The sequence below is a fragment of the Mirounga angustirostris genome, unplaced genomic scaffold (assembly GCF_029215605.1).
Source record: "Mirounga angustirostris isolate CCGP_5_RB_7025 unplaced genomic scaffold, mMirAng1.0.hap1 SCAF_1, whole genome shotgun sequence".
Classification (NCBI taxonomy): Eukaryota; Metazoa; Chordata; class Mammalia; order Carnivora; family Phocidae; genus Mirounga; species Mirounga angustirostris.
The window spans coordinates 170,070,385-170,085,963 of NW_026991709.1; the positions used below are offsets into that span (position 1 = coordinate 170,070,385).

General features: G+C 39.1%; 1 protein-coding gene across 6 annotated transcripts in view; it reads left to right on the forward strand.

Annotated features, from left to right (window-relative positions):
- The first annotated feature begins 376 nt into the window (after window positions 1–376).
- Window positions 377–15,579, forward strand: part of SUMF1 (sulfatase modifying factor 1) — a 94,660-nt gene continuing 79,457 nt past the window's right edge. For all 6 annotated transcript variants that reach the window (XR_010412092.1, XM_045861938.2, XM_045861939.2 and 3 more), the window contains exon 1: window positions 377–673. Coding sequence is in view for 5 of the 6 variants with exons in the window: in XM_045861938.2 (XP_045717894.1) it covers window positions 398–673 (276 nt within the window). In the remaining variant the exon portion in view is untranslated. The remainder of the gene's footprint in view (window positions 674–15,579) is intronic.

Genomic DNA, 15,579 nt, shown 5'->3' on the forward strand with positions numbered 1-15,579 from the left:
GTTTTTGACACTTATTTGCTAGGTAACCTTGGGCAAGTCATTTAATTGCTTGGTGAACCCAATATTACAGGGTTCTTGTGAGGTTTAATGAGATTTCAAAAAGTTAAGTGCTTAGTTAGCACCCTGCCTAGCAGTTAGCAAATGTTTAACAAATTTGATTATCATTTTTCAACCAAGAAATAAAAATGGGACTCATAGTCGGCTGGAAATCCTTGAATTTTGTAGGGTTTTGTGTTTTAAAGTCAGCGGAGCCAAAGAGGGGTGCTCCAAAGGAGAGGTACCCAGAAAAAATTGAAGAGAGCTACTCCGAGGACGCCTCAAAAATCAACCCAAGGTTGGCCCCTTTAAGGAGGGCGGGGCCACGTGACCTAGGGGGTCACATGGCTCGCGGAACAACATGGCTGCGCCCTCAGTAGGGCCGGTTGTTGGGTGCTGCGCCCGGCTCGGTCTCGTCCTTTTGCTGCCGCTGCTCTTGCTGCCCGGCGAAGCGGCTGGGGACGAAGAGGCCAGTGCGGGCGTGGGCGGGGGCGCGGCTTCCCTCGCGGGCTCCTGCGGTTGTGGCACTCCCCAGCGGCGCGGGGACCATGGCAGCTCGGCGGCCGCGCACCGATACTCGCGGGAAGCGAACGCCCCCGGCCAGGTTCCGGGAGAGCGGCCGCTCGCGCCCACCAAGGTGCTCTCCCGATTCCGTGAAGGCGGGTGGGGTCCGCGGGGTTCTTGGACAGGGTGGGATGGGCAAGGCAAGGGGTTTGCAGGAAGGCAAGTAAAGATTATAACCACACCCCAGATTGGGCACGTGCTGATCCGACTTGACGAAGAGTTCCTCTCCCCTCTTTGCCCCCCAGGTCGGCGGGATCTTGGGGCTCAACTTAATCCTGCGAATTAGGGAGTTTGGTTTGAGGACAGTTGACCCTCCTTTTCTTACCTCTTACTCCTATTTCCTCCTCACTCCACCCTGTCTTCCTCATGAGGTTCTCGGGCTTTTAATTTTAAGGCCGACAGATTCGTTAGTCTTGGGTTCCTGTTGTAACTGTGAAGAAATCAGGACAGTGGATCTCTGTGTCAAGATTGTTGTATTTTATCGATGGGCTCTTCTAGTAGACTCTGTTTCTTGAGGGCAAGAACTTGTCCCATTTATCTTGCTCTCCTTAGTACTATAGCACACAGGAAGGACCAAGTCAACTGTAGTTGCTTTTTTAGTGCTATTTATCTGTGCCTCACATAGTGCATGGAAGTGCTGTTAGCATACATAAATAATAACATCAGTAATAACGATTACTTCATTCTTTCCAGGTACTTTGCATATTGGTGTGGTTGTGGAAATAACTTAGGGGGACTAGAACTCAGATGTTTGACTCCTAAACTAGTGCTCCTTCTTGTGTACCGAGTACATTCTTTCCTTATTTTTTTAATCCCAGTTTTCTTTCCCATGGTTTAATTCTCAACAATATTCAGGACTTAGGTGAGAGGTAATGTCCTCCAGCAGGCCTTACCTGACTTCTTTCTTTTTCTTCCCCTGAAGGATTTCCATATGCTGCCACCAGAGTAGCTCTTTACTCTGACATTACAATTACCAAAGATACTTGTCTCAGGTGTCTTTCCCTAAGTAGGGAGTCAGGGTAGTAGGGGTTAAGACCATAACTTTTTGTCTCTGGTATAGTGTTAGGGAGCTGGTGGCTGGGCTTCTCCTTGATTCTCCATTTTGTGTAATTTTTGGCCTTTTAAATTTTCCTGTTCCTTAGAGGATGCACTGCATTATTAGTGTTTATCTTTTGTGTGGTGGGAGCCCTGGTTATTGTTGTAGTGTGTATTGGCCATACATGATTTTAATTCCTTTCTACCTTTCTTGGTATTTGATAATCAGTTCCTCCTTCCTTCAAAAGAGAAAGCCCTATGTCTTTTTTATCTGCTTTGTAACTAACAGGGTAGCTGTCTTACTGCATTTACACATTGATCTGTATCAAATTTTTCCCTAGAACCTTCTGGCTAGTACAGAACATTCTGCATTTTAAATGCTGTAACTTCCTTTTGATTTCAGAATGAGATATGGGTGCCAGTATCTTTTTTTATTTTTATCTATTTATTTATTTATTTTGCCAGTATCTTTTAAATTACATTTATAGGGCGCCTGGGTGGCTCAGTTGGTTAAGCGACTGCCTTCGGCTCAGGTCATGATCGCGGAGTCCCTGGATCGAGTCCCGCATCGGGCTCCCTGCTCGGCAGGGAGTCTGCTTCTCCCTCTGACCCTCCTCCCTCTCATGTGCTCTCTCTCATTCTCTCTCTCACAAATAAATAAATAAAATCTTTAAAAAAAAATTACACATATAAGATATACATTTTTTCCATTTCTTCAGAGTGGTTTTGTGTCAGGACTAGGTATTGTATAGGTCATTTTTGACCAGTTCTTGCATTTCCTCCCTCCCACCCTCCCTCCCTTCCTTCCTTCCTTCCATACATGTTTTTATTTTACGCTCATTTTCACTTGAATTCACTTTCTATAATGTTTGGAAGCATCCTATGCTATTAGGAAACTAGCAGTTGCTGAGAACACAGTTCACAAGCCTTCAAGGACTCAACTTAATGATTGAACCTGAAGTAGTCTTGTTGTTGAGACAAAAGACTTCACAGGAGGCAGTTCTTTATCTCTCTGATTTCCTTGGTTTCAAGTATTTTGGTTCATGTGTAGATGACTTTGGTCTAATTCTGACACTTAGCCATTTATTCTGAATTCAAGAAGTTCAGTTTATAGGAGAGGTGCATGGTTGTAGTGATAGCGCTTTTTTCCCTTAATCTTTAAAAAGTTTTTTTCTTTTTTTTTTTTTCTTTTTTCTTAAGACTTAATTTTTTAGAGGATTTTTAGGTTCACAACAAAATTGAGAGGAAGGTACAGAGATTTCCCATAATACCCCAGCCCCTACACAATGCACAGCCTCCACCATTATCGATATCTTCCACCTGAATGGTACATTTGTTACAATTGATGAGTCTACGTTAATGCATCATAATTACCAAAGTCCATAGTTTTCCTTAGGGTTCACTCTCGGTGTTATACATTCTGTAATTTGGACAAATGTATAATGATGTATATCCATCATTATCATATAGTATTGTATAGTATAGTATTTTCATTCCCCTAAAAATCCTTTGTGTCCCTCAATTCATTCCTCCTCCTCATCCCCACTGGCAATGTCTGATCTTTTTTTTTTTTTTTTTAATATATTTTGGAGAGAGAGAGCATGAGCATGGTGGATTGCTGGAGGAGGGGCAGACTCCCCATTGAGCGTGGAGCCTGAAGCACGGCTGCTCTCACAACCCTGAGATCGTGACCTGAGCCGAAATCAAAAATCAGACCCTTAACTGACTGAACCACCCAGGCACCCCTGTCTGAGCTTTTTATTGTGTCCATAGTTTTGCCTTTTCTGGAATGTCAGAGTTGGAATCATACACTATGTAGCCTTTTCAAATTGGCTTCTTGGTAATGTGCATTTAAGATTCTTCCATGTCTTTTCATAGCTTAATAGCTAATTTCTTTTTAGCTCTGAATAATATCCATTGTCTGGATGTGCCACAGTTTATTTATCTGTTCACCTACTGAAGGGCATCTTGCTTGCTTCTAAGTTTTGGCAGTTAGGAATAAAGCTGCTATAATCACCTGTGTGCAGATTTGTGTATGGGTATTTGGATAAGTGCCAAATATTTTCATAAATACCAAGGAGCACAATTGCTGTAACATGGCAAGGGTATGCTTAGTTTTCTATTAAACTGCAAAACTCTTCCAAAGTAGTTGTACCATTTTGCATTCCTACTAGCAATGTATGAGAGTTCCTGTTGCTCCACACCCTTACCAGCATTTGGTGTTGTCACTGTTCCAGATTTTGGCCCTTCTAAGGTGTGTAGTGGCTTCTCACTGTTGTTTTAGTTTGCATTTTTTGCTTGACATACGAGGAGCATTTTTGCCATCTGTGTATCTTTGGTGAGGTATCTGTTAAGGTCTTTGGCCCATTTTTAAATCAGATTGTTTTGGTTTCTTACTGTTGAGTTTTAAGAGTTCTTTTATTTTTTTATGTTATGTTAATCACCATACATTGCATCATTAATTTTTGATGTAGTGTTCCATGATTCATTGTTTGTGTATAACACCCAGTGCTCCATGCAGTACGTGCTCTCTTTAATACCCATCACCAGGCTAACCCATCCCCCCACCCCCCTCCCCTCTAGAACCCTCAGTTTGTTTCTCAGAGTCCATAGTCTCATGGTTCGTCTCCCCCTCCGATTTCCCCTGTTTTGGATAACAGATGTGTCATCTGCAAATTTCTCTCAGTCTGTGACTTACCTCCTCATTCTCTTGACATTATCTTTTGAAGAGCAGAAATTTTTAATTTTAATGAAGCCTCGTTTGGCAATTTCTTTTGTGGATGGTGCCTTTGATATTGTATGTAAAAAGTCATCACCATACCCATTGTCATCTAGGTCTTCTCCTATGTTGTCTTCTAAGAGTTTTACAGTTTTGCTTTTTACATTTGGGTCTGTGATCCATTTTGAGTTAATTTTTGTGAAGGGTGGAAGATCTGTGTCTATTATGTATGTATGTATGTATGTATGTATGTATGTGGATATCCACTTGTTTCGGCACCATTTGTTGAAGAGACGGTCTTTGCTCTACTGTATTGCCTTAGCACCTTTGTCAAAGATCAGTTGATTATATATATAGAGGTCTTTTTCTGGGCTTTATGTGCTGTTTCATTGATCTCTTTGTACTTTCACCAGTACCCACTGTCTTAATTACTGTTAAGTTTACATTAACTCTTCAAGTTGGGTAGCATCAGTCCTCTAACTTTGTTTTTCCCCTTGAGTATTGTCTTTGGCCATTCTGGGTCTTTTGCCTGTTCATATATGTTTAGAATCAGTTTGTTGATATCCAGAAAATAACTTTCTGAGATTTGGATTGGGGTTGTATTAAATCTAATTTTTAGTTTGTTTTCTGTTTATTTAGTTCAACAGATGTTTATTTGGTATACAAATTTTATAACAGTTTCCTATGTCTTGGGCATAAGGAAAAGAAAAAGACGTATGCCCTATCCTCAAGGCATTTACCATTTCCCTCTGGTAGAGGTATACTCTCTCTGGGTATGTGTCCCTCCCTCCCTTCCTTCCTCCTCCTCCCTCCCTCTCTCTCCCTCCTCCTACCTTCCTCTCTCTCTGTCTCTCTCTCCCCCGTCTCCTTTCCCCTCCATGCACAATGACCTGTAAGCATCATTTTTCCATAGTGACAATACTATAGGAGGAGTATGTACAAAGCACTTGGAGAGGAAAAAATGATTCATTCTTCCTGTACAAATTAGGAAGTGCTTCAAAGAAAAGGTCACATTAGAGCTGGGGCTTGAAGGGGACATTTTCAGAAGCTAGGGATAGAAGGAGAGATTGAAGGAGACTCCAAAAAGGGGAATAGCATGGGCACAAAGCATTGTACAAGTGCGTGATGTGTTCTGGGTAATGTTAGTAATTTAAGGTTTCTGGGGGTGACATTTTTCACACTTTTTAATGTTACACTTTATGACTGTGAGTCTTTTTTTTGTATTTTAATTCATTTAATGAGCACTTGGCAAGATGAGACACACACACACACACACAAAAATAAATAGCACTGGGGTTTACCCTCAGGGAATTTACAGTTTCACTGGAAAGTTACAGCAGTAAAAATTATATGGGAAACAATTTAGATATTTTAAAATTTTACTCAAGTTCCTTCTAGTTAAAAATATGTATAATTCTCAATGTGAAAATTATCCTAACAATTTCTGCACAGGTTATTTTGTACAAGGTAGCAAAATGTTTTAATCTCCATGTGTCTTTGAAAACAGTTGCTTGAAGGGCTTTTAGAATCATGGGGTGATTAAATTGTACACACTGTTTCTGTATGTATGGGTAATTTCAGTCCTGATTTCCTATCTGAGAATGTTTCTGATCAGGTAATGCTTACCCAAGTGTCAAGGCACGATTGAATTGAATGCCATTTCTTCCATGAAACCTTTCGTCCAAGAAGAAGTGGTTTTTATTTCCTCTAAATTTCCACAACATTTTACTGTTGTCTGAAGGCAATTTGTGTATTCTCTTTGGTGTTGTATGTATAGTTGTCTGATATTCTACAGGGGAAGCAGTTTTAGACCTTTTAAAATCTCTGTATCCACCCCCACCCCCCACCCCCACTCGCCTAGTGTCTTACACATTTTAGCCATTCTGTAACAGTTTCTTGAATGATCTGTTACTTCTTTTTGGTGGATACAATATTGAGAAACTGCTGTGGGAATAAAGGGTATCCCATACTTTCTAAAGAAACCTTTGTAAAATATTCTTTTGCTCTATCTCATCCTCCTAAGAATCCAGTAACAGGTATTATTCCCCATTTACAGTAAGGCAATCGAGGCTTAATAGAATCATAAATCCCAGGGCTTGAAGGAACTTTAATGCTATTTCATCTACAATTAGTGTCTGTCTTTGAGGGCAGTAGAGTAAGAGAATGGTATAGATAGATAAGCCTTGTACAGACGGCTAAAGCAGCAGTTTGTGGGTAGATCCAGAGATCATGATTCTCTTGTTCACCCCACTTTGTCCTGAGCCTTTAATGTATTACATTAGATTTAAGGAGAGAAAAGAAGGAAAAGGGAGAAGAACTGCACAAAAGTATTCATATAAGCTTATCTCATTTTTGTATATAAGACAAAAATATAGTAGCAAGTGAAAGAAAACACAAAACTGACTTAAGCAGAAAAGAAGTGGGAGAGGGGACATTCATGGGTTCTCATAGTGGGGAAGTTCAAGAGTAGATATGGCCCCAGACACAACTGGTTCCAAGGCCTCAGGCAGATCTTCCTTTTTGACTATCTCCTGGCTCTTCTTTTTTCTGTATTTGCTCCATTTTCAGGCAGTGTCTCTGTTTCTACTGAGGAAGTAGCTGGAAGAGAGAGTATCCCTTTTCTCATAGCTCCAGCCGGTTTTAAGATTAACTTTGACTGGATCATGGGCCTATCTCTAATTTAAACATCTGTGGTCAAAAGAATGCCACAGTTGGCCATGCCTGAGTCACAGTAGGTGGAGTAGAGTCATCAGCTCTACCTGAGCCATATAGAGGGTTGAACAAATGGTTTTCAAAGGGATGTCAGTTCTGACAAGAACAGGAAGGGATGAGGGCTGGGTGGGCACAAGTAATACATGCCCACTACACCTGCCTGGAGTGTGTAGCCCAAATATGGTTCTCTCTCTCTCTTTTTTTTTTTTTTAAAGATTTATTTATTTGAAAGAGAGAGGGAGTGCACTGCATGGGGGAGGTGCAGAGGGAGAGAAAATCCCAAGCAGACTCTGCTGATCCCACAACCCGTAAGATCACGGCCTGAGCTGAAGACAGAAGTTGGACACTTAACCCATGGAGCCACTCAGGCGCCCCCCAAATATGGTTCTAATGGCAATAGAGTCACCTTGACTTACGTACTTTTGACTGGCGTGGCAATGGCACAAACCGTGGTGTAGCAAAGGGGGTTTTAACTTACTTTCAACGAGGAATGCATTGTTTGAATCTGGAACTTCAGTGAAGACTTGATTAAAATGGTTCTTTTTATGTGGTTTAGGGTCCTGTAGAGTGAAACACTTAATGCTCTGGATTTCACTAGAACAACATTTTACATTTGTAGGACAGAAAACTTCATTTCATTCGTGTAAATTGGAAATTATGATCCACTTGGAACAATGCAGGGTATTTTTATCTATAGCCTCCAGAACGGAAACTTGGCTTATTCATTGTTGGTTATCTCTGATGGGTAGTGAAAGAAGAAGGAAAAAAACCAGGCTAGGAGTCCACAGTGGAAGTTGTGATTGTGTTAGCATTGTTGGTACTCACCTCGAGGGAGAAGAGGATAAACAAAATGAGGTGATTGTAAAACTTTATTAGGCATAATGGGCACAGCTTCCTGTGTGTCTTCTCTTTACGCCGAGGGCTGAACACCTGTTCTCAGAGTAGGACCTACTTGTCTGCTGCTGGAAAGCTTTTTTTAACTTTAAATCCTTTATGAAACCTCATATTAGATCATTTTATTTTATTTTTTTAAAGATTTTTTATTTATCTGAGAGAGAGAATGGGAGACAGAGAGCATGAGAGGGGGAGGATCAGAGGGAGAAGCAGACTCCCTGCCGAGCAGGGAGCCCGATGCGGGACTCGATCCCGGGACTCCAGGATCATGACCTGAGCCGAAGGCAGTTGCTTAACCAACTGAGCCATCCAGGCGCCCCAGATCATTTTAATAATCATTTTAAAACTACACTTGGAGCTTTTGTCTGAAGTCTTCTATGTTTCTGCTTCTCTGCAGAGCTGCTTAAAATTCTGACTTCTAAGGACTGAGGAACCTTGTGTCTCAGACATTTGGAGGATAATCAGAATAATGTGTACCTAGTTCAGTCCTTGCACAGTCTTAAAACAGGTTTCACTACAATGCAAACATGCTGTCCGTGTCTGGGACTGTGTTAGAACAAGAATTTCTACAATTACGAATAACTCAAGTGGCAAATTCCTCATCATATTCATGATCTCACTCATTCAGTCAATAAAGATTTTTTTTTTTGAGTGTCTATCCTGAACTATGCACCATGCTAGGCACTGGGGATATAGAAATGAAAAATATTTGTGAATCCCAAAGAGCCTAGGATCTAGGGGAGGTGAAAACCCGTCATTAAAATACGTGTTTGGGCGCCTGGGTGGCTCAGTTGGTTACGCGACTGCCTTCGGCTCAGGTCATGATCCTGGAGTCCCGGGATCGAGTCCCGCATCGGGCTCCCTGCTCGGCAGGGAGTCTACTTCTCCCTCTGACCCTCCTCCCTCTCCTGCTCTCTCTCTTTCATTCTCTCTCTCAAATAAATAAATAAAATCTTTAAAAAAAAAAATACGTGTTTGTCAGTTGTTAGGATAGGTAGAGGTATTTATCAGAGGAACCCAAATGAGGGGCATATGACCCAGCCAGAGGAGGGAAATGCAGGCAGTAAAGGCCTAGAGGAGGTGATCTTGAATATTGGCTATTTACAGACAAAGTGTAGGTGGGACACATCACGAGGGAGACGGTGAGAGATTAGGCTTTGATGGTTAGATATTTTATTTTACCCTGAAAGGTGATGGGGATGCCTAAGGAATTTAAGTAGGAAAGTGGTATGATCAGATTGACACCTTATTTTATTGTTTATCTTTTGAACAGACAGTATATTTACATGGTTTAGAAAAAATTATAGAAGGGTGTGTAGTGAAAAATTTTATACTTACCTGATATCCTTCCTCTCAAATAACCACCACACGAGTTTCTGACATGTCTTCCCAGAGCTCTGTTCTGCAAATATAAGCAAATACAAAAATATGTGAATCTCTATTCTTCTCCCACCTCCTTTTCACACAAATGGTAACACGCCATGCTTACTGTGGTACACTTTGCTTTGTTCACTTTAGTTCTTTGTCTTGGCAAGATCTCTCCATATTAATTTATTAAAAGTGTCTTTTTTCCGTGCTGGGGGTGGAGCCTGCTTAAGATTCTCTCTCTCCCTCTGCCCATCCCCACTCACGATCTCTCTCTAAAACAAAAATAATAAATAAATAAATAAAATAAATCATTCTCTGAGATTGGTCACTCCCTCAAATTAGCAGGTCATTTCTCTCCTGTTTCACCAACTACTTATACTTCTGCCTTCTCACTCCAACTCTTTGCAGTTTGGTTCCTGTCTCAGAAGTTCAGTGAAATCTATTTCACTAGTCACAAGTGACCTATTTTAGTTTTATAATCTCTTACTGATTAACGTGTGATGGGGAAGAAGATTTAGCATAATACTGGAAAGAAATTTTTAAAATTTAGATAAATCAGGACATGGAATTGGTTATATCATAAAAGCAGAGATTTTCTAGTCACTGGCATTTCTGGAAATGTACACAGCCTCCCTCCCCTAATTTATCTGCTTCTGGTGAGAGTTCTCCCTACTGTGTATTCTGGATACTGCATCAAATGAAGTGTACTGAAGGCAACTACCATGAATTCCTTCTTGCTAACTCAAGCATATTATGACTTATTGGAAAGATCTTGAAGGCTTATGGAATTCTGGGAGTCCTGATAGTGGTTAGCAACCACAGTGATTGGGGGTAATGAAGGACAGCATTGTTCTAGTAAGAAGTCTCATCAGACCCCGCCCTGTATTAATACCTTTCCTTTGGTTTTGGTAACACTTTTTGCAGATCCAGTGTTTTGCCAGATATGGAGATAGCACACAGCCTGACCCTTTCCCAGTTTTATTTTTTGTTTTGTTTTGTTTTCGTCATCTTGGGATTATTCTTGGGAACCGGCTCTTTATTTTGAAAGCTGGTAAATAAGGGGAAAAAGTCAAGAATTTATCTTGCCTTTCCCATGAATATAACACGGAGTAGCTAAATAACTGAGTAGGGGAAGTTTCTCTTTATAGAAACATTTCAACAATAAATGAAGAAGATATGATAGAATTGGAATATCATTTTGCAACCCCTGATGAATTGAACCTTGATGGCTGGTAGCAACAGAAAAGAGAGTAACCCATACACTCTGTGCTTTTTTTTTTTTTTTTAAAGATTTTATTTATTCATGAGAGACAGAGAGAGAGGCAGAGGCAGAGGGAGAAGCAGGCTCCCCGCGGAGCAAGGAGCCCGATGCGGGACTCGATCCCAGGACCCTGGGAACATGACCTGAGCTGAAGGCAGACGCCCAACCGACTGAGCCACCCAGGTGTCCCCACTCTGTGCTTCTTAATGAGGAAGACAACACCACCTACAGAGGAGTCTTACTCCCCGCAAATCAAACCTGAATCTGATAAGGCCTCTAGATTCAGCTATCAATTTTCAGGAGGTACAGAGGACAGGGGATAATGATAAATAAACTACATTATAAGGTTGCAGTCAACAAAAATCTTGACTCTGGGAATCTCTCTTAGACAAATGACCCAGTTTCTTCAACAAATAAGTTGCAAGGGGGAAAAAGAGGTAAAGGGGGAACCTATAGATTTAGATTCCTAAATGCCATATTTTACAAAAAAAAGAAAAGCCATAAAAACTATAATGTTTAGGGATGCATAGTTAAGTCATTAAAGTGCAAATAAAATAAGGTAACAATGTATATAAAAGTCAGGATAGGACAGTATGGTGACTATAGTTAATACTATATTATGCATTTGAAAGTTGCTAAAAGAGATCTTAGAAGTTCTTAACACAACATTGGGGAGGGTATGTGCTATGGTGAGCGCTGTGAATTGTGCAAGACTGATGAATCACAGACCTGTACCCCTCAAACAAATAATACATTATAAGTTAATAATAAAAAAATAATTTAAAAAAGTTATCACAAGAAAACAATTTAACTGTGGTAGTGAATGTTGACTTGTGTTGATTGTTTCATAATATATACAAATATTGAATCATTATGTTATATACCTGGAACTAAATAATGTCATATATCAATTATATCTTAAAAATAAGTTAAAAGTTGGGACAGTGGTTTTTCTCTGTGGTGAGGGGGAGGATTTGTGTTCAAGATGGGCATAGGAAGGGCTTTTGGAGTGATTGGCAAGGTATTTCATGGAGGGTGGCTTATAAGGATCTTTGACTTACAATTTATTAAGCAATATATTTAACGCTTTTTAAAATATTTGTTGTAACTGAAAAAGATTTTAGGTTTTAGGTGGTGTAGTAAAGGTGTTTCCATTCTCCTCCTAAAACAAGAACAGTAACAGAAACAGCCACATGCTCTGAATTTTCTAAGCAGTGATCTGTAAGATGCACTAAAAGCATCACTAGAATAGATTTGAAATACTCTACTGGTTAACTTGGGTCTCCACCTGATTCCTTGTAGAACTGGCAAAAAGTACACAATATTTTTAGAGAAATAAAAAGCCATGCCTTTGTGGAACTGACCAATCTTTTTAAAAAATTTTTTTATTAAAAATATTTCTTTTTATTGAGGTGTAATTGACCACTTTTTTTTTTTTACCCCCCCCACCCCTGCCTGTGGCAACCACCAATCTGTTCTTTGTATCTGTGAGCTTGGTTTTTGCTTGTTTAGATTCCACATAGAACAGAGATCATATGTTGTTTGTCTTTCTCTGACTCACTTTACTTAACATAGTGCCCTCAAGATCCATCCATGTTGCAAATGGCAAGATTTCACTCTTTTTTATGACTGAATGATATATGTATGATGCATATGATAATAAAGGACATATATTTATATACACACATGCATACATACTTATATACAACAAAACCAAAAGACAACCGACAGAATGGGAGAAGATATTTGCAAATGACATATCAGATAAAGGGCTAGTATCCAAAATCTATAAAGAACTTATCAAACTCAACACCCAAAGAATCCAATCAAGAAATGGGCAGAAGACATGAACAGACATTTTTCCAAAGAAGACATCCAAATGGCCAACAGACACATGAAAAAGAGCTCAATATCGCTCGGCATCAGGGAAATCCAAATCAAAACATCAGTGAGATACCACCTCACACCAGTCAGAATGGCTAAAATTAACAAGTCAGGAAATGACAGATGTTGGCGGGGATGCGGAGAAAGGGGAACCCTCCTATACTGTTGGTGGGAATGCAAGCTGGTGCAGCCACTCTGGAAAACAGTATAGGTTCCACAATTTTTTTTTTTAAGATTTTATTTATTATTTGAGAGAGAGAGGGAGAGAGCACGAGGGGGGAGGGGCAGAGGGAGAGGGAGAAGCAGACTCCCCACTGTGCAGGGGCCTGATGGCCTTGATCCCAGGACCCCAGGATCATGACCTGAGCTGAAGGCAGACGCTTAACCAACTGAGCCACCCAGGCCCCCCATACCACAATTGCTTCATGTGTTCATCCAGTCATGGACACTTAGGTTGTTCCCATGTCTTGGCTATTGTAAATAGTGCTACATTGAACATTGAGGTGCATACATCTTTTTGAATTAGTGTTTTAGTAAGTACCCAGTAGTGAAATTGCTAAATTATGTGGTAGTTCTTTAAGTAATATTTTTTAACTTTTTGAGGAGGCTCCATACTGTATTCCACTGTGCTTGCACCAATTTACATTTCCACTAACAGTGCACATGGGTTTCTTTTAACCACATTCTTGCCAACTCCTGTTATTTCTTGTCTTATTGATAGTAGCCATTGTAACAGATGTGGGGCATATTGATAATAGCCATTCTAACAGGTGTGAGGTGCTATCTCATTGTGGTTTTGATTTGCATTTCTGTGATGATAATGATGTTGTACATCCTTTCATGTACCTTTTAACTGTATGTTTTCTTTGGAAAAATGTCTATTCAGATCTTCTGCCCATTTTTTAATGAGAGTTTTTCTTTTTTGCTGTTGAGTTTATGAGTTCTTTATATATTGTAAATATTAACTCATCAGATATATGATTTGCAAAAAATTTCTACCATTCATTAGATTGCCTTTTTATTTTGTTGACAGTTTCCTTTGCTGTACAGAAGCTTTTTAGTTTGGTATAGCCCCACTTGCTCATTTATGCTTTTGTTACTTTTGGTGTTGGGTTCAAAAAATCATCACCAGCACCTGTGTTAAGGAACTTACTGCTAATGGGATTTTATGGTTTCACGTCTTAGATTCAGGTTTTTATTCCATTTTGAGTTAATTTTTGTGTATGGCATAAGATAGTGGTTTAGTTTCATTCTTTTGAATGTGGCTATCCAGTTTTCCAACACTATTTATTGAAGAGACTGTTCTCTCCATTTGATATTCTTGGCCTTTCTGTTGTAAACTTATTGACCATGTATGCATGGGTTTATTTCTGGGCTCTCTGTTCCATGTCATTGTTTGTTTTTATGCCAGTGCCATACTGTTTTAATTGCTCTGGCTTTGTAATATTGTTTGAAATCAGGGAGTATAATGCCTATAGGCTTGTTGTTCTTTGTCAAGATTGCTTTGGCTATTCAGGGTCTCTTGTGGTTCCATACAAATTTTAGGATTGTTTCTTCTATTTCTGTGAGAAATGCCAGTGGAATTTTGATAGGAATTGCACTGAATCATAAGGATGCTTTAAAAATACTAATTCTTCCAATCCGTGAGCATGAAATATCTTCCCAGTGATTTGTGTTGTCTTCAGTTTCTTTCCTTAATGTGTTGTTTTAAGTGTACAGGTCTTTCACTCCCTTGGTTAAATTTATTGCTAGATATTTTATTATTTTTGATGCAATTATAAATGAGATTGTTTTAATTTGTCTTTCTGATAGTTGGTTATTGATGTATAGAAATGTCACAGGTTTCTTTGGCATTGATTTTTGTATCCTGCAGTGTTACTGGAATTTGTTTATTAGTTTAACAGTTTTCTGGTGGAGTCTTTGGGGTTTTCTATATATATCATCTGGTGACATTTTTACTTCTTCCTTTATAATTTGGATGTCTTTAATTTCTTTTTCTCATCTAATTACTCTGGCTAAAACATCCAATATTAAATTAAATAAAAGTGGCAAGAGTGGGCATCCTTGTCTTATTCCTGATCTTAAAGGAAAAGCTTTTAGCTTTTTACCATTGAGTATGATGTTAGCTGTAGGCTTGTCATATATGGCCTTTATTATGTTGAGGTACATTCTGTCTATACCCACTTTATTGAGAGTTTTTATCATAAATGGATGTTGAATTTTGTCAAATGCTTTTTTGCATGTATTGAGGTGATCATATGATTTTTATCATACATTTTGTTAATATGGTGTATCACATTGACTGATTTGTGGATATTGAACCAGCCTTTCATCCCAGGAATAAATCCCACTTGATCATGGTATATAATCCTTTAATGTATTTTTGAATTCAGTTTGCTAATATTTTGTTGAGGAATTTTGCACCTATGTTCATCAGAGATACTGGCCTATAATTTCTTATTCCTGCAGCATCCTGTCTGCTTTCTGTGTTAGGATAATGCTGGCCTTATAAAATGAGTTTGGAAGCACTCCCTCATCTTCAATTTTTTGGAAGTGTTTGAGAAGAATTGGTTATAATTCTTCTTTGAGTGTTTGGTAGAATTCACCAGGGAAGCCATCTGGTTCTGGATTTTTGTTTTTTGGGAAGTTTTGATTACTGATTCAATTTCCTTAGTAGTAATCAGTCTGTTCAGATTTTCTATTTCTTCATGATTCAGTCTGGTAGGTTGTATGTTGCTAGAAATTTTTCCATTTCTTTTAGGTTGTCCAATTTTTTGGCATATAATTATTCATCATGGTTTCTTAATGATATTTTATATTTCAGTGGCATCATTTCTAATATCTCCTCTTTCATTTCTGATTTTGAGTATCCTCTCTTTTTCTTGGTGAGTCTAGCTAAAGATTTATCATTTTTATCTTTTCAAAGAACCAGTTTCTTAAGGTAGGTGTTTATTGCTCTGAACTTAGAATTTCTTTTGCTGCATCCCATAAATTTTGATTTATTTCCATTTTTATTTGTCTCATGGTATTTTTTTATGTAACTTTTGATTTCTTCTTTGGCCTCTTGATTGGTTAGTAACATGTTGTTTAATTTTCACGTATCTGT